Source organism: Triticum aestivum, chromosome 7D (assembly GCF_018294505.1).
Source record: "Triticum aestivum cultivar Chinese Spring chromosome 7D, IWGSC CS RefSeq v2.1, whole genome shotgun sequence".
Lineage (NCBI taxonomy): Eukaryota > Viridiplantae > Streptophyta > Magnoliopsida > Poales > Poaceae > Triticum > Triticum aestivum.
In genome coordinates, this window is record NC_057814.1 from 135451851 (window position 1) to 135471787 (window position 19937).

Consider the following 19937-nt stretch of genomic DNA (forward strand, 5'->3'; position numbering starts at 1 on the left):
ATACTCTATGTGCTTCGCTTATATCTTTTGATTTATATAGTTTTGCTCTAGTGCTTCACTTATATCTTTTAGAGCATGGTGGTGGATTTGTTTTATAGAAACTATTGATCTCTCATGCTTCACTTAGATTTTTTTGAGAGTCTAAAATAGCATGGTAATTTTTTTTAAATAGTCCTAATATGCTTGGTATTCAAGATTAGTAAAAACTTTCTTATGAGTCTGTTGAATACTATGAGAAGTTTGATGCTTGATAATTGTTTTGATATATAAAGATGGTGATATTAGAGTCATGCTAGTTGAGTAGTTGTGAATTTGAGAGATACTTGTGTTAAAGTTTGTGATTCCCGTAGCATGCACGTATGGTGAACCGTTATGTGATGAAGTCGGAGCATAATTTATTTATTGATTGTCTTCCTTATGAGTGGCGGTCGGGGACGAGCGATGGTCTTTTCCTACCAATCTATCCCCCTAGGAGCATGCACGTAATACTTTGCTTTGATAACTTGTAGATTTTTGCAATAAGTATATGAGTTCTTTATGACTAATGTTGAGTCCATGGATTATACGCACTCTTCTTCCTTCCACCATTGCTAGCCTCTCTAATACCGCGCACTTTTTCGCCGGTGTCATACACCCACCATAAACCTTCCTCAAAACAGCCACGATACCTACCTATCATGGCATTTCCATAGCCATTCCGAAATATATTGCCATGCAACTTTCCACCGTTCCGTTTATTATGACACGCTCCATTATTGTCATATTGCTTTGCATGATCATGTAGTTGACATCGTATTTGTGGCAAAGCCACCGTTCATAATTCTTTCATACATGTCACTCTTGATTCATTGCATATCCCGGTACACCGCCGGAGGCATTCATATACAGTCATATTTTGTTCTAAGTATCGAGTTGTAATTGATGAGTTGTAAGAAAATAAAAGTGTGACGATCTTCATTTTTAGAGCATTGTCCCAAGTGAGGAAAAGGATGATGGAGACTATGATTACCCCACAAGTCGGGATGAGACTCCGGACGAAAAAAAGAGGCCATAAAAAAAGGCCCAAATAAAAAAAATAGAGAAAAAGAGAGAAGGGACAATGTTACTATCCTTTTACCACACTTGTGCTTCAAAGTAGCACCATGATCTTCATGATAGAGTGTCTCTCATTTTGTCACGTTCATATACTAGTGGGAATTGTTCATTATAGAACTTGGCTTGTATATTCCAATGATGGGCTTCCTCAAAATGCCCTAGGTCTTCTTGAGCAAGCGAGTTGGATGCACACCCACTTAGTTTCTTTTGTTGAGCTTTCATATACTTATAGCTCTAGTGCATCCGTTGCATGGCAATCCCTACTCACTCACATTGATATCTATTGACGGGCATCTCCATAGCCCGTTGATACGCCTAGTTGATGTGAGACTATCTTTTCCTTTTTGTCTTCTCCACAACCACCATTCTATTCCACATATAGTGCTATGTCCATGGCTCACGCTCATGTATTGCGTGAAGATTGAAAAAGTTTGAGAACGTCAAAAGTATGAAACAATTTCTTGGCTTGTCATCGGGGTTGTGCATGATTGAAATATTTTGTGTGGTGAAGATAGAGCATATCCAGACTATATGATTTTGTAGGGATAACTTTCTTTGGCCATGCTATTTTGAGAAGACATAATTTCTTTGTTAGTATGCTTGAAGTATTATTATTATTATGTCAATATTAAACTTTTGTCTTGAATCTTTCGGATCTGAATATTCATACCACAATTAAGAAGAATTACATTGAAATTATGCCAAGTAGCACTCCGCATCAAAAATTCTGTTTTTATCATTTACCTACTCGAGGACGAGCAGGAATTAAGCTTGGGGATGCTTGATACGTCTCCAACGTATCTATAATTTTTGATTGCTCCATGCTATATTATCTACTGTTTTGGACATTATTGGGCTTTATTATTCACTTTTATATTATTTTTGGGACTAACCTATTAACCGGAGGCCCAGCCCAGAATTGTTGTTTTTTCCCCTATTTCAGAGTTTCGCAGAAAAGGAATATCAAACGGCGTCCAAACGGAATGAAACCTTCGGGAACGTGATTTTCAAAACGAACAAGATCCAGGAGACTTGGACCCTACGTCAAGAAATAAAGGAAGAGGCCACGAGGTAGGGGGGCGCGCCCTACCCCCCAGGGCGCACCCTCCACCCTCATGGGCCCCCTGTTGCTCCACTAACGTACTCCTTCCTCCTATATATACCTACGTACCCCAAAACGAACAGATACGGAGCCAAAAACCTAATTCCACCACCGCAACCTTCTGTACCCACGAGATCCCATCTTGGGGCCTGTTCCGGAGCTCCGTCGGAGGGGGCATCGATCACGGAGGGCTTCTACATCATCACCATAGCCCCTCCGATGAAGTGTGAGTAGTTTACCTCAGACCTTCGGGTCCATAGTTATTAGCTAGATGGCTTCTTCTCTCTTTTTGGATCTCAATACAATGTTCTCCCCCTCTCTCGTGGAGATCTATTCGATGTAATCTTCTTTTTGCGGTGTGTTTGTTGAGACCGATGAATTGTGGGTTTATGATCAAGTTTATCTATGAACAATATTTGAATCTTCTCTGAATTCTTTTATGTATGATTGGTTATCTTTGCAAGTCTCTTTGAATTATCAGTTTGGTTTGGCCTACTAGATTGATCTTTCTTGCAATGGGAGAAGTGCTTAGCTTTGGGTTCAATCTTGCGGTGTCCTTTTCGAGTGACAGTAGGGGCAGCAAGGCACGTATTGTATTGTTGCCATCGAGGATAACAAGATGTTTTTTTATCATATTGCATGAATTTACCCCTCTACATCATGTCATCTTGCTTAAGGCGTTACTCTGTTTTTATGAACTTAATACTCTAGATGCATGCTGGATAGCGGTCGATGAGTGGAGTAATAGTAGTAGATGCAGGCAGGAGTCGGTCTACTTGTCTCGGACGTGATGCCTATATACATGATCATACCTAGATATTCTCATAACTATGCTCAATTCTGTCAATTGCTCAACAGTAATTTGTTCACCCACCGTAGAATACTTATGCTCTCGAGAGAAGCCACTAGTGAAACCTATGGCCCCCGGGTCTATCTTCATCATATTAATCCTCCAACACTTAGTTATTTCCTTTGCTTTTTACTTTTCTTTTATTTTACTTTGCATCTTTATCACAAAAATACCAAAAAAAATTATCCTATCATATCTATCAGATCTCACTCTCGTAAGTGACCGTGTAGGGATTGACAACCCCTTATCGCGTTGGTTGCGAGGATTTATTTGTTTTGTGTAGGTGCGAGGGACTCGCGCGTAGCCTCCTACTGGATTGATACCTTGGTTCTCAAAAACTGAGGAAAATAATTACGCTACTTTGCTGCATCACCCTTTCCTCTTCAAGGGAAAACCAAGCAGTGCTCAAGATGTAGCAATGCTTGTGTTGGTTTGGGGGTACGTAGGTATATATAGGAGGAAGAAGTACTTCGGTGGAGCAACGTGGGCCCCACGAGGGTGGAGGGCACGCCTAGGGGGGGTAGGCGTGCCCCCCTGCCTCGTGCTCTCCTGGTTGATTTCTTGAGTAGACTCCAAGTCCTCTGGATCACGTTTGTTCCGAAAATCACGTTCCCGAAGGTTTCATTCCGTTTGGACTCCGTTTGATATTCTTTTTCTGCGAAACTCTGAAATAGGCAAAAAACAACAATTTGGGATGGGTCTCCGGTTAATAGGTTAGTCCCAAAAATAATATAAAAGTGTATAACAAAGCCCATTAATCATCCAAAACAGAATATAATATAGCATGAAGCAATCAAAAATTATAGATACGTTGGAGACGTATCAAACTTCATCACGCATGTCAAGATTGGTGACGCCATCATTACTGCCCAAGAGAGGAAGGTGGAGGTATTCACCGAGGCCTATGAGAGGCTGTTGGAGACGGCGCAAGCTAGGGAGCACACCCTCAACCTGCAATATCTGGGAATCGAGACCAAGAACTTGCAATGCTTAGAAGAGATGATCACAGATGAGGAAGTTTGGCAAGTGATTAAGTAGATGCCGCCGGACCGGGCACCGGGGCCGGATGGATACATTGGAACCTTCTTTTAAAGAGCTTGGTCGATCATCAAACAAGATGTCATGGCAGTAATGATGAAGCTTTTCGTTGGAGACACTCGTGGCTTCGCTAAAATGAACAAAGCAAACATTATCCTCATCCCCAAGAAAGCCGACGCCGAAGAAATTGGGGATTTTAGGCCCATAAGCCTAATACACAACATTCTGAAGCTCTTCGCAAAAGTACTTGATAACCGCCTCTGACTACAAATGCATGAGCTAGTGGAGATGAACCAATCCGCCTTCATCAAAGGAAGACATCTTCACGACAACTTCCTATTGGTTCGTCAAGTGGCGAGGAAAATTCACGCAAGAAGAACCCTGGGTGTTTTCATAAAGCTGGACATCTCGAGAGCCTTCGATTCCCACTCCTGGCCATTTCTTTTCGAGGTTTTGAGAGCGAAAGGCTTCGGTCAACGGTGGTTGGATTGGATGGCTGCGCTCTTACAGTCGGCCAACACAAAGGTGGTTGTGAATGGGGTGCCAGGGCGGAAGATCATGCATGCCTGCGGCTTGAGGCAGGGGGACCCGATTCCGCGTATGCTATTCGTCATAGCCATGGAGGCCCTTTCGGCTCCGATGCACAAGGCCACAGAGATAGGTGCTCTTAGCACTTTCGCTGGGATCACGCCGATGCAAAGTGTGTCCATATATGCAGATGACGTGGCCATGTTCGCTAGGCCTCAGCGCAAGATTTGGCTGTAGTTAGAGCAATCCTGAAGGTATTTGGAGAAGCATCAGGCCTTAAGGTCAACTTCCGCAAATCTACCGCAGTGCTTATAAGAGGCAGTGAAGAGGACAGGGTCAGAGTAGCGGGCATGCTACAGTGCGATATCTCTGAGTTCCCCTGTAGATATCTTGGGCTACAACTTGCGATAAAAAGTCTAACTCGTGTTGAGTGGCAACCCATGCTGGACAAGGTGAGGCATTTCATGCCAGCTTGGCAAAGAGAGCTCATTCAGAGGCCGGGACGTCTAATTCTGGTGCAGTCGGTAGTAGCTGCACGTCCAGTACATCACCTAATGATTACGGAGGCACCGGAGTGGGTGCTAGAGGATATGAATAAGTGGATGAGATCTTTCTTGTTGGCCGGAAAAGACAAGTGCAATGGAGGGCAATGCCTTGTGGCTTGGGATAAAATTTGCCTGCCCAAAGCATTTGGCGGATTAGGGATCAAAAAACTTGAAATGGCAAGCCATTGCACAACGAGTTCACTGGGAATGGCTAAAGAGGACCGATGCTCAAAGGCCATGGCAAGGACTTCCAATGACATCAGGCGCGGAGGCAAGGGAGGTGTTCGTGAAGGAAATATGCCCTAGAGGCAATAATAAAGTTGTTATTTATATTTCCTTATATCATGATAAATGTTTATTATTCATGCTATAATTGTATTAAACGGAAACTTAGTACATGTGTGAATAGATAGACAAACAGAGTGTCACTAGTATGCCTCTACTTGACTAGCTCGTTGAATCAAAGATGGTTAAGTTTCCTAGCCATAGACATAAGTTGTCATTTGATTAACGGGATCACATCATTAGAGAATGATGTGATTGAATTGACCCATTCCGTTAGCTTAGCACTTGATCGTTTTGTTTGTTGCTATTACTTTCTTCATGACTTATACATGTTCCTATGACTATGAGATTATGCAACTCCCGAATACCGGAGGAACACTTAGTGTGCTATCAAACGTCACAACGTAACTGGGTGATTATAAAGATGCTCTACAGGTGTCTCCGATGGTGTTTGTTGGGTTGGCATAGATCGAGATTAGTATTTGTCACTCCGTGTTTCGGAGAGGTATCTCTGGGCCCTCTCGGTAATGCACATCACTATAAGCCTTGCAAGCAATGTGACTAATGAGTTAGTTGCTGGATGATGCATTACAAAACGAGTAAAGAGACTTGCCGGTAACGAGATTGAACTAGGTATTGAGATACCGACGATCGAATCTCGGGCTACCGATGACAAAGGGAACAACGTATGTTGTTATGCGGTTTGACCGATAAAGATCTTCGTAGAATATGTAGGAACCAATATGAGCATCCAGGTTCCGCTATTGGTTATTGACCGGAGATGAGTCTTGGTCATGTCTACATAGTTCTCGAACCCGTAGGGTCCGCACGCTTAACGTTCGGTGACGATCGGTATTATGAGTTTATGTGTTTTGATGTACCGAAGGTTGTTTGGAGTCCCGGATGTGATCACGGACATGACGAGGAGTCTCGAAATGGTCGAGACATAAAGATCGATATATTGGATGGCTATGTTTGGACATCGGAATGGTTCCGGGTAAGTTCGGGCATTTACCGGAGTACCGAGGGGTTACCGGAACCCCCCGGGAAGTGTATGGGCCTTATTGGGCCTTAGTGGGAGAGGGGAGGAGGCGGCCAGGTGGAGGGCGCACCCCCCAAGCCCAATCCGAATTGGGTGGGGGGCCGTCCCCCCCCCAAGCCCAATCTGAATTGGGTGGGGGGGCGGCCCCCCCTTTCCTTCCCTCTCTCCCCCCTTCCTTCTTCTCCTACTCCAACTAGGGAAAGGGGAATCCTACTCCCACCGGGAGTAGGACTCCCCCCTTGGGCGCACCATGAGAGGGCCGGCCCTCCCCCTCCTCCACTCCTTTATATACGGGGGAGGGGGGCACCCCATAGACACACAAGTTGATTGTTTAGCCGTGTGCGGTGCCCCTCCACAGATTTCCACCTCGGTCATATCGTCGTAGTGCTTAGGCGAAGCCCTGCGCCGGTAACTTCATCATCAACGTCATCACGCCGTCGTGCTGACGAAACTCTCCCTCGACCTCAGCTGGATCTAGAGTTCGTGGGATGTCACCAAGCTGAACGTGTGCAGATCGTGGAGGTGTCGTACCTTCGGTGCTAGGATCAGTCGGATCGTGAAGACGTACGACTACATCAACCGCGTTGTCATAACGCTTCTGCTTTCGGTCTACGAGGGTACATGGACAACACTCTCCCCTCTCGTTGCTATGCATCACCTAGATGGATCTTGCGTGTGCGTAGGATTTTTTTTGAAATTACTGCGTTCCCCAACAGTGGCATCCGAGCCAGGTCTATGCGTAGATGTTATGTGCACGAGTAGAACACAAAGAGTTGTGGGCGATAATAGTCATACCGCTTACCAGCATGTCATACTTTGATTCAACAGTATTGTTGGATGAAGCGGCTCGGACCGACATTACGCGTACGCTTACGCGAGACTGGTTCTACCGATGTGCTTTGCACACAGGTGGCTGGCGGGTGCCAGTTTCTCCAACTTTAGTTGAATCGGGTATGACTACGCCCCGTCCTTGTTGAAGGTTAAAATAGCACACTTGACGAAAAATCATTGTGGTTTTGATGCGTAGGTAAGAACGGTTCTTGCTCAGCCCGTAGCAGCCACGTAAAACTTGCAACAACAAAGTAGAGGACGTCTAACTTGTTTTTGCAGGGCATGTTGTGATGTGATATGGTCAAGACATGATGCTAAATTTTATTGTATGAGATGATCATGTTTTGTAACAGAGTTATCGGCAACTAGCAGGAGCCATATGGTTGTCGCTTTATTGTATGCAATGCAATCGCCCTGTAATTGTTTTTACTTTATCACTAAGTGGTAGCGATAGTCGTAGAAGCAATAGTTGGCGAGACGACAATGATGCTACGATGGAGATCAAGGTGTCAAGCCGGTGACGATGGTGATCATGACGGTGCCTTGGAGATGGAGATCAAAGGCACAAGATGATGATGGCCATATCATATCACTTATATTGATTGCATGTGATGTTTATCCTTTATGCGTCTTATTTTGCTTAGTTCGGTGGTAGCATTATAAGATGATCTCTCACTAAATTTCAAGGTACAAGTGTTCTCCCTGAGTATGCACCGTTGCGAAAGTTCGTCGTGCCGAGACACCACGTGATGATCGGGTGTGATAAGCTCTATGTTCACATACAACGGGTGCAAGCCAGTTTTGCACACGCAGAATACTCGGGTTAAACTTGACGAGCCTAGCATATGCAGATATGGCCTCGGAACACTGAGATCGAAAGGTCGAGCGTGAATCATATAGTAGATATGATCAACATAGTGATGTTCACCATTGAAAACTACTCCATCTCACGTGATGATCAGACATGGTTTAGATGATTTGGATCACGTGATCACTTAGATGATTAGTGGGATGTCTATCTAAGTGGGAGTTCTTAAGTAATATGATTAATTGAACTTTAATTTATCATGAACTTAGTACCTGATAGTATTTTGCATGTCTATGTTGTTGTAGATAAATGGCCCATGCTACTATTCTGTTGAATTTTAATGCGTTCCTAGAAAAAGCTAAGTTGAAAGATGATGGTAGCAACTACACGGACTGGGTCCGTAACTTGAATTTTATCCTCATTGCTACACAGAAGAATTACGTCCTGGAAGCACCGCTAGGTGTACCACCCGCGCCAGCAACTGCAGACATTGTGAATGCCTGGTAGATGCGTGTTGATGACTACTCGATAGTTCAGTGTGCCATGCTTTACGGCTTAGAACCGGGACTTCAACGACGTTTGAACATCATGGAGCATATGAGATGTTCCAGGAGTTGAAGTTAGTATTTCAAGCAAATGCCCGGATTGAGAGATATGAAGTCTCCAATAAGTTCTATAGCTGCAAGATGGAGGAGAATAGTTCTGTCAGTGAACATATACTCAGAATGTCTGGGTACCACAACCACTTAACTCAACTGGGAGTTAATCTTCCTGATGATAGTGTTATTGAGGAGTTCTTCAATCACTGCCACCAAGCTACAAAAGCTTCGTGATGAACTATAATATGCAAGGGATGGATAAGATAATTCCTGAGCTCTTCGCGATGCTAAAAGCTGCGGAGGTAGAAATCAAGAAGGAGCATCAAGTGTTGATGGTCAACAAGACCGTCAGTTTCAAGAAGAAGGGTAAAGGGAAGAAGGGGAACTTCAAGAAGAACCGCAAGCAAGTTGCTGCTCAAGTGAAGAAGCCCAAGTTTGGACCTAAGCCTGGGACTGAGTGCTTCTACTACAAAGGGACTGGTCACTAGAAGCGGAACTGCCCCAAGTATTTGGCGGATAAGAAGGATGGCAAAGTGAAAGGTATATTTGATATACATGTTATTGATGTGTACTTAACTAATGCTCGCAATAGCGCCTGGGTATTTGATACTGGTTCTGTTGCTCATATGTGCAACTCAAAACAGGGGCTACGGATTAAGTGAAGATTGGCTAAGGACGAGGTGACAATGCGTGTGGGAAATGGTTCCAAAGTCGATGTGATCGCGGTCGGCATGGTACCTCTACATCTACCTTCGGGATTAGTTTTAGACCTGAATAATTGTTATTTGGTGCCAGCGTTGAGCATGAACATTATATCTGGATCTTGTTTGATGCGAGACGTTCATTCATTTAAATCAGAGAATAATGGTTGTTCTATTTATATGAGTAATATTTTTTATGGTCATGCACCCTTGATGAGTGGTCTATTTTTGTTGAATCTCGATAGTAGTGATACACAAATTCATAGTATTGAAGCCACAAGATATAAGTTCAATAATGATAGTGCAACTTATTTGTGGCACTCCGTTTAGGTCATATTGGTGTAAAGCGCATGAAGAAACTCCATGCTGATGGGCTTTTGGAATCACTTGATTATGAATCACTTGATACTTGCGAACCATGCCTCATGGGCAAGATGACTAAGACTCCGTTCTCCGGAACTATGGAGCGAGCAACAGACTTGTTGGAAATAATACATACCGATGTATGCGGTCCAATGGGTGTTGATGCTCGCGGCGGGTATCGTTATTTTCTGACCTTCACAGATGATTTGAGCAGATATGGGTATATCTACTTGATGAAACATAAGTCTGAAACTTTTGAAAAGTTCAAAGAATTTCAGAGTGAAGTGGAAAATCATCGTAACAAGAAAATAAAGTTTCTACGATCTGATCGTGGAGGAGAATATTTGAGTTACGAGTTTGGTCTTCATTTGAAACAATGCGGAATAGTTTCGCAACTCACGCCACTTGGAACACCATAGCGTAATGGTGTGTTTGAACGTCGTAACCGCACTTTATTAGATATGGTGCGATCTATGCTGTCTCTTACTGATTTACTGCTATCGTTCTGGGGTTATGCTTTAGAGACGGCTGCATTCACGTTAAATAGGGCACCATCTAAATCTGTTGAGATGACAACTTATGAACTATGGTTTGGCACGAAACCCAAGTTGTCGTTTCTGGAAGTTTGGGGCTGTAATGCTTATGTGAAAAAGCCTCAACCTGATAAGCACGAACCCAAATCGGAGAAATGTGTCTTCATAGGATACCCAAAGGAAACTGTTGGGTACACCTTCTATCACAGATCCGAAGGCAAGATATTCGTTGCTAAGAATGGTCCTTTCTAGAGAAGGAGTTTATCTCGAAAGAAGTGAGTGGGAGGAAAGTAGAACTTGATGAGGTAATTGTACGTGCTCCCGAATTGGAAAGTAGTTCATCACAGAAATCAGTTCCAGTGATTCCTACACCAATTAGTGAGGAAGCTAATGATAGTGATCATGAAACTTCAGATCAAGTTACTGCTGAACCTCGTAGGTCTACCAGAGTAAGATCTGCACCAGAGTGGTACAGTAATCCTCTTCTGGACGTTATGTTACTAGACCATAACGAACCTACAAACTATGAGGAAGCGATGATGAGCCCAGATTCCGCGAAATGGCTTGAGGCCATGAAATCTGAGATGGGATCCATGTATCAGAACAAAGTGTGGACTTTGGTTGATTTGCCCGATGATCGGCAAGACATCGAGAATAAATGGATCTTCAAGAAGAAGACTGACGCTGACGGTAAAGTTACTGTCTTCAAAGCTCAACTTGTTGTGAAAGGTTTTCGACAAGTTCAAGGAGTTGACTACGATGAGACTTTCTCACCCATAGCGATGCTTAAGTCTGTCCGAATCATGTTAGCAATTGCCGCATTTTATGATTATGAAATTTGGCAAATGGATGTCAAAACTGCATTCCTGAATGGATTTCTGGAAGAAGAGTTGTATATGATGCAACCAGAAGGTTTTGTCGATCCAAAGGATGCTAAGAAAGTGTGCAAGCTCCAGCGATCCATTTATGGACTGGTGCAAGCCTCTCGGAGTTGGAATAAACGTTTTGATGGTGTGATCAAAGCATATGATTTTATACATACTTTTGGAGAAGCCTGTATTTACAAAAAGGTGAGTGGGAGCTCTGTAGCATTTCTAATATTATATGTGGATGACATATTGCTGATTGGAAATGATATAGTATTTCTGGATAGCATAAAAGGATACTTGAATACGAATTTTTCAATGAAAGACCTCGGTGAAGCTGCTTATATATTGGGCATCAAGATCTATAGAGATAGATCAAGACGCTTAATTGGACTTTCACAAAGCACATACCTTGATAAGATTTTGAAGAAGTTAAAAATGGATCAGTCAAATAAAGGGTTCTTGCCTGTGTTGCAAGGTGTGAAATTGAGTGAGACTCAATGCCCGACCACTGCAGAAGATAGAGAGAAAATGAAAGTCATTCCCTATGCTTCAGCCATAGGTTCTATGATGTATGAAATGCTGTGTACCAGACCTGATGTGTGCCTTGCTATAAGTATAGTAGGGAGGTACCAAAGTAATCCAGGAGTGGATCACTGGACAACGGTCAATAACATCCTGAAATACCTGAAAGGACTAAGGATATGTTTCTCGTTTATGGAGGTGATAAAGAGCTCGTCGTAAATGGTTATGTCGATGCAAGCTTTGACACTGATCCGGATGACTCTAAGTCGCAAACCGGATACGTGTTTATATCGAACGGTGGAGCTGTCAGTTGGTGCAGTTCTAAGTAGAGCGTCGTGGCGGGATCTACGTGTGAAGCGGAATACATAGCTGCTTCGCAAGCAGCAAATGAAGGAGTCTGGATGAAGGAGTTCATATCCGATCTAGGTGTCATACCTAGTGCGTCGGGTCCAATGAAAATCTTTTGTGACAATACTGGAGCAATTGCCTTGGCGAAGGAATCCAGATTTCACAGGAGAACCAAGCACATCAAGAGACGCTTCAGTTCCATCCGTCATCAAGTGTCGGAAGGGGACATAGATATTTGCAAGACACATACGGATCTGGATGTTGCAGACGCGTTGACTAAGCCTCTCTTACGAGCAAAACATGATCAGCACCAAGACTCCATGGGTTTTAGAATCATTACAATGTAATCTAGATTATTGACTCTAGTGGAAGTGGGAGACTGAAGGAAATATGCCCTAGAGGCAATAATAAATTTGTTATTTATATTTCCTTATATCATGATAAATGTTTATTATTCATGCTAGAATTGTATTAACCGGAAACTTAGTACATGTGTGAATAGATAGACAAACAGAGTGTCACTAGTATGCCTCTACTTCACTAGCTCGTTGAATCAAAGATGGTTAAGTTTCCTAGCCATAGACATGAGTTGTCATTTGATTAATGGGATCACATCATTAGAGACTGATGTGATTGACTTGACCCATTCCGTTAGCTTAGCACTTGATCGTTTAGTTTGTTGCTATTGCTTTCTTCATGACTTATACATGTTCCTATGACTATGAGATTATGCAACTCCCGAATACCGGAGGAACACTTAGTGTGCTATCAAACGTCACAACGTAACTGGGTGATTATAAAGATGCTCTACAGGTGTCTCCGATGGTGTTTGTTGGGTTGGCATAGATCGAGATTAGGATTTGTCACTCCGTGTTTCGGAGAGGTATCTCTGGGCCCTCTCGGTAATGCACATCACTATAAGCCTTGCAAGCAATGTGACCAATGAGTTAGTTGCTGGATGATGCATTACGAAACGAGTAAAGAGACTTGCCGGTAACGAGATTGAACTAGGTATTGAGATACCGACGATCGAATCTCGGGCAAGTAACATACCGATGACAAAGGGAACAACGTATGTTGTTATGCGGTTTGACCGATAAAGATCTTCGTAGAATATGTAGAAACCAATATGAGCATCCAGGTTCCGCTATTGGTTATTGACCGGAGATGAGTCTCGGTCAGGTCTACATAGTTCTCGAACCCGTAGGGTCCGCACGCTTAACGTTCGGTGACGATCGGTATTATGAGTTTATGTGTTTTGATGTACCGAAGGTTGTTCGGAGTCCCGGATGTGATCACAGACATGAAGAGGAGTCTCGAAATGGTTGAGACATAAAGATCGATATATTGGATGGCTATGTTTGGACATCGGAATGGTTCCGGGTAAGTTCGGGCATTTACCGGAGTACCGGGGGGGGGGGGTTACCGGAACCCCCCGGGGAGTGTATGGGCCTTATTGGGCCTTAGTGGGAGAGAGGAGGAGGCGGCCAGGTGGAGGCCCCCCCCCCAAGCCCAATACGAATTGGGTGGGGGGCCGGCCCCCCCATTTCCTTCCCTCTCTCTCCCCCTTCCTTCCTCTCCTACTCCAACTAGGGAAAGGGGAATCCTACTCCCACCGGGAGTAGGACTCCCCCCTTGGGTGCGCCATGAGAGGGCCGGCCGTCCCCCTCCTCCACTCCTTTATATACGGGGGAGGGGGGCACCCCATAGACACACAAGTTGATTGTTTAGCCATGTGCGGTGCCCCCCTCCACAGATTTCCACCTCGGTCATATCGTCGTAGTGCTTAGGCGAAGCCCTGTGTCGGTAACTTCATCATCAACGTCATCACGCCGTCGTGCTGATGAAACTCTCCCTCGACCTCAGCTGGATCTAGAGTTCGTGGGACGTCCCCGAGCTGAACGTGTGCAGATCGCGGAGGTGTCGTACCTTCGGTGCTAGGATCGGTCGGATCGTGAAGACGTATGACTACATCAACCGCGTTGTCATAACGCTTCCGCTTTCGGTCTATGAGGGTACGTGGACAACACTCTCCCCTCTCGTTGCTATGCATCACCTAGATGGATCTTGCGTGTGCGTAGCAATTTTTTTGAAATTATTGCGTTCCCCAACAGTTCGATACGGTTGTCAACATCAAGGTGGGATCGGGCGAGAAGGTGCTTTTTTGGAGGGACAAGTGGATAGACGGTGTGGCGGCAGTGGAAATAGCACCACTGATTGTTGACATTGTCCCGACTATGACGACCAACAGATGCACCGTGCGTCAGGCTCTTGAGGACGGAAGCTGAATACAAGACTTTGAGCCTAACACCTCCTTCACCGCCCTAATCCAGTACATGCACCTTTGCCATGCAATTAACACGGTGGAGCGGGACCCGACACAACCTGACAGTTTTACTTGGCCAATTTCATCGACGTGCACCTACACGACTAAGTCGGTTTATGACTACCTATGCTCCGAGCTAACAAGATCGCCTACGGCGGAATGCAACTGGAGAAGCTGGGCACCGCTCAAGTGTAAGTTGTTCGTCTGGCTAGCACTGCAGCGCAGAATATGGACTTCAGGCAGGAGAGCCAGGCATGGGTTACAAGACCAACCGTCAACTTGCTACACGTGTTTGTAGGCAGAACACAACGTGGATCACATCTCGCGAACTGCACTTACGCGCAGGAGGTGTGGCACAGGGTGTTTAGCCTTATCTCGATTGACGTGCAGGGACATGTGGAGTCAGACATGTTCAAGGACTGGTGGCTCGCAGTGCGTACGAGATTCAGAGGAGCTGACCGTAGAGGATTTGACACATTGGTGACGACAGTGGCTTGGGCTCTCTGGAAGCAGAGGAATGCTAGGGTTTTCAATAGGATCAACGAGCAGAAGATTGCAAATGACCTCCCGCGCATGATACTGGACGAGATCGCAGAGTGGAGGCAAGCTGGGGTTGGCATCGGAGGACTACAACGTTTTGTGAGAAGTTAGCCTAGGATAGCGAGGTGCTGGTGTCGTGTGAGTTGTACCCCATCCTTTGTGTTCGCACCTCGGGCAACAATCTTATAATTAAACATCTCTCTTCTACTCCATAAAGCAATGGTACGCCGTTGGCGTTCTCTCGAAAAAATAATATTATTTACAATATTGCAAACATTTAAAAAAGGGTAAAAAAGAAGAAAGGAGAAAAAACAAATGAATGTTGCACCGGAGAGGAGAAAAATGAGAGAGCGGCATGCTGGACGGACGGCGGCGCGAATTGCTGCACCGGCCGCCCACGAAGAAGAGGTGGTGAATCAAAAGAGACGCAGCGGCGCGGAGGGAGGGCGAGTGAGGGAAGAGAGAGATGGGAAGTGGAGACAAATATTTTCTAGGACGGCCCATGTCTAGCCCGAACAACACACACCTCGATGACGATAAAAAGCAAATGATTCACTGGACAATGGCTAATGATACTCACCTAGCAGTCACTCATGAAGCAAATGTGAATGTAAAAAAAGACTAACGGTTCACCACACGCTAGCAGCCAAAAGTGAGCTACGGGGAACGAATCGAGGGGTCAAACAAGCACAGCGCACACGGGGCTCTAGAATGGCGGGTAGCCTAGCGCCTTTTATAGGATAGATGGCTAATGAGGCCCACCTGACAGCCACTCATGAAGCAAATATGAATGTGAAAAAAGACTAACGGTTCACCACATGTCAGCAGGCAAAAGTGAGCTACAGGGAACGAATCGAGCGGCCGAAGGAGCACGGCGCACACGGTGCTCTAGAATTGCGGGTAGCGCCTTTTATAGGATAGACAGATAGATGCGCAGCGGCACTCACATTTCGCACTGGGCGCCCCTATATAAACAGATCCCGGCTTGCCATTGCTCCCCGCACACTCACAAACAGCAACCGTACGAGACACAGGCACGTACGCAAAACCTTCTTCCCAAATCTAAACCCCTCCTTCCCCAAATGGCCAAGAGAAACCTCCTCCTCCTGGCGCTAATGGCGCTCGCCTCAAGCATGGCGGCCGCGTCGGTTACCTCGAGCACGAGGAAGCTCATGTTCCTGGTCCAGCCCCAGCCGAACCAACTCACGTACCACAATGGTGCCGTGCTGCACGGCGACATCCCCATCTCCGTCCTCTGGTACGGCAGCTTCACGGCTGCGCAGAAGGCCATCGTCTCCGACTTCCTCCTCTCCCTCTCCGCCGCGCCCCCCGCGTCCCCGGCGCCGTCCGTGTCCCAGTGGTGGAGCAGCATCAACCAGCTGTACCTCTCCAAGGCGGCGGCCGTCGGCAAGAACGGCGCCGGCTCCACCAAGGCCGCGCGGGTGGTCCTGTCCGGCCAGGTTTCCGACGAGGCGTGCTCTCTTGGAAAGAGCCTGAAGCTGTCCCAGCTCCCGGCGCTGGCGGCGAAGGCGAGGCCCGCGAATGGCGGCATCACGTTGGTGCTCACGGCGCAGGACGTGGGCGTGGAGGGTTTCTGCATGAGCCGGTGCGGCCAGCACGGGACCGTGGACGCCAAGTCCGGCACGGCCTACGTGTGGGCCGGCAACCCGGCGACGCAGTGCGCCGGGCAGTGCGCGTGGCCGTTCCACCAGCCGGCGTCCGGGCCCCAGGCGCCGCCGCTGGTGGCCCCGAACGGAGACGTGGGCATAGACGGGCTCATCATCAACGTGGCGAGCATGGTGGCCGGCGCGGTGACCAACCCGTTCGGCGACGGGTTCTACCAGGGGGAGCGCGAGGCGCCGCTGGAGGCCGCGACGGCGTGCCCGGGGGTGTACGGCAAGGGCGCGTACCCCGGGAACGCCGGCCAGCTGCTGGTGGACGGGGCCACCGGAGCGAGCTACAACGCCCACGGCGCGCACGGGAGGAAGTACCTCCTCCCGGCGCTGTTCGACCCCGCCACCTCCGCCTGCTCCACGCTGGTGTAGGAGTACGGCGGCACAGTGGTAGCGACAAGTGAAGTGAGTCAAATCCGCTAGCAGCCCGTCTAGCCAAGAGTTATTGGGTGCAACTAGTAATGTACTGTAATGCATATATGTGTAAATAGTTCGTATATGAGCTTGTGTTTGGATCTTCTCGTGCTAAATAAAAGATGTAAATCAGCCTTTGTACTGCACAAATGGAGCACTAGTGCGGAAGCGGCAGCACGTTAACGAATTCAATCTCGAACTTGGTGGTGAAGCTTATCTCATCTTCGGGGCGGCGTCGACGTGGACAAGGGGATACCTGCTTCGATGGGACGGGGCTTGCCTGCTCCCGCGCCATGCTCCCATCCTGCAAACTCGTTTTTACCGGAGGCGGGATGTACCGGAGCCACATCCGCCATTGGCGTTGTTTGCGATTCGTGCCTTTCGATGGCCCACATGTTTGTATATCAGTGTATTCCATCTTCTGGGCCCAAAGAGCATGGTGTATTCAACATTATGTCATATCAAATGGCAGGTCCATGTCAGTGATAAAGTAGTACTTATGCATGTCTGGTCCCTTCTCTCTTCTGATTCACGTGAAGATGCATCCGCATGCGAGATTAAATCCTGCCTTTTATTTTTCTCTTTAGCAATTTCATTCATTCATATCTTTAAAACTATAATCCCATTTTAGAAACATTTTATATATTTGAATTCCTGGCGCCAAGACTTTAGAACAAGATCAATCTTGAATACATTGAAATGTGATTAAATTTCAATGTTTCAAATGAGTGAAATCGGTTTTCTGAAATAAGTGAAATAAGTTCTTTTAATTGAGTCAAACCATTTTTTTTGAAATGGCATTTTTTTCATGCATATGAAACATATTTCAGTGCAAAATATGTGAAACTTGTTATTTAAAAAAATGTGAAACTAGTTATTTAAAAAAAATGTGAAGCTGAGTATTTGCAATCAGTTTTAAAAATAAGTGAAATCTATCTTTGAAACAAGTGAAATTGTTATTTCAATTTAGTGACTGTAATGTGCTTTTCTGAATCTAGTGAAATGAGTGAAATCTATCTTTTGTAATTAGTGTAATCAGATTTTTGAAACAAGTGGAATATAGTATTTTAGTTGAGTGAGTGTAATGCGTTTTCTGAAATGAGTGAAATGTGAGAAATAAGATACTTGAAAAATGAAATATATCCATTGTTCTGTGAAACTGTCTATTTCAATGTTTGAAACTGATTTTTGTGATGAGTGAAATATGTTTCAAGATATTTCATAAATACAGTATTAGAGATTCTTTTTGTAAAGAGTGAATCAATTTTCGAAATCACCGCAATGTGTTTTTTCAAACTAGTGAAACTGATTTTGGGAATGAGTGGAATTATATTCTTTGAAATGAGTGAAATCTATCTTTTGTAAATCGGTGTAATTTGTTTTCTGAAACTAGTGTAATGAGTGAAATCTATCTTTTGGAACGAGTGAAATTTTGAAACGAGTGAAACATAATATTACAATTGAGTGAGCGTAATATGCTTTCTAAAATGAGTAAAATTAGTTTTGAGATCTATATTGTTTAATGAGTGAAATCAATTTTTTAAACAAGAGAAATATTGTATAGTATTTCAATTGAGTGAGTGCAATGTGTTTTCTGAGTGAACTATATCTTTTGGAAATGAGTGTAATGTGTTTTTTAAAATTGTGAAATCTATTTTTGGAACGAGTGAAATTTGTTTTCTTAACTGATATTTTTTAAAATGAGTGAAATCATTTTTCTGAAATTGTTTTTTTGTGTGGGCGGAAATATGTTAAATGGGTTATTTCAAATACGTTCAAATGATTATTTAAAATATATGAAACTGGTATTTACGAAATACATGAAACATATTTCATTGTGTTTGTCAAGTTGTTTACTCAGTGTGTGAAACTGATGTTTGTGAAATACAACTAGAACTAAAATATGAAAACTATAAAATTCAAATTGTTTAAATATATCCAAATTCGGTCTTGTTTCAAAGGTCTCGTCGCCCTGAATTCAAATATATAACGTTTTCCAAAATAGAGTTTAGATTCAAAGCATATTTATCATCCAAAATTTCTCCAAAGAAATTAAATAGAGGTCTAGCGGTGGGAGAGAGAGGGGGATAATATATGTACCATACATGCAAAGTGTCCTTTCCTCTGACAAAAGTTGTTGCATGCAAAGGGACCCATACTTATATTACTAATGTATAGAGTTGGGACTGCAATTGCTAGTTTATACAGACGAAGAACACACGGATCTTGACGAAATGGACAAAGGGTGGATCCAACACCGGTACATCCCGGTTCCGGTAAAATTACTTATTCGGCTCCCATCCGTGCTCCCCGCTCTCTCTTTTCCATCCAACGGCCTCCTTTATTTTCTCTCCCATGTCTCCTTTTACGTCAAAGATAAATCAGGCTACATGTAATTTCGTCCTTAATCCCTTCTCCTTCACGTGGACAAGAACTACTCCTCTTCTCCAGTCTGATCGGCCAACGCATGAGACGCGCTCTCCTCTAGCCTCGTAACGCCGTCGACATAGTTCCGGTCACATCACTCTTTTTTTGTCGAATACACATAGCATGCGTATCTTGCATTAAAGAGAGAGAAAAGGTACAAGAACCCTCTGCCCAGGGTGTTACAACACACCCACTCCACCCTACCTAGTGTACAATCTACACCTCGCCTCCTACCCACCTATGTATCCGCCGAAAGAAGGGCTCCAATTCCGACCGTATGAGGCCGGTCGTCCTCCAAGCCCTACCTTCCAAAAGAATCCTACTAAGCGACGGAGACTCCATCAAACACGATCCCATTACGATGCTTCCAGAGCTCCCAAAGCGAAAGTATGATGATGGTTCGCGAATCCTTCACCGGCATGCCCTCCACGCCTTTGTTCACCAGCCATGATGGCAGCGTGTCTTCCTATGTTCGTGTCCACTTCTGTTTGTTCAGTG

The 19937-nt window shown here is 45.0% G+C and overlaps 1 protein-coding gene across 1 annotated transcript; it reads left to right on the forward strand.

The window, feature by feature from the left end:
• The first annotated feature begins 15951 nt into the window (after positions 1–15951).
• LOC123167199 (protein PHOSPHATE-INDUCED 1-like) lies at positions 15952–17204 on the forward strand. The gene has a single exon (XM_044585030.1). It carries the CDS (start codon positions 16008–16010, stop codon positions 16968–16970), a length of 963 nt encoding a protein of 320 aa, XP_044440965.1. The 5' UTR covers positions 15952–16007; the 3' UTR covers positions 16971–17204.
• The last annotated feature ends 2733 nt before the right edge of the window (positions 17205–19937 follow it).

Coding starts and splice junctions, on each gene's coding strand:
- LOC123167199 (XM_044585030.1), top strand. CDS start 16,008: ATGGCCAAGAGAAACCTCCTCCTCCTGGCGCTAATGGCGCTCGCCTCA.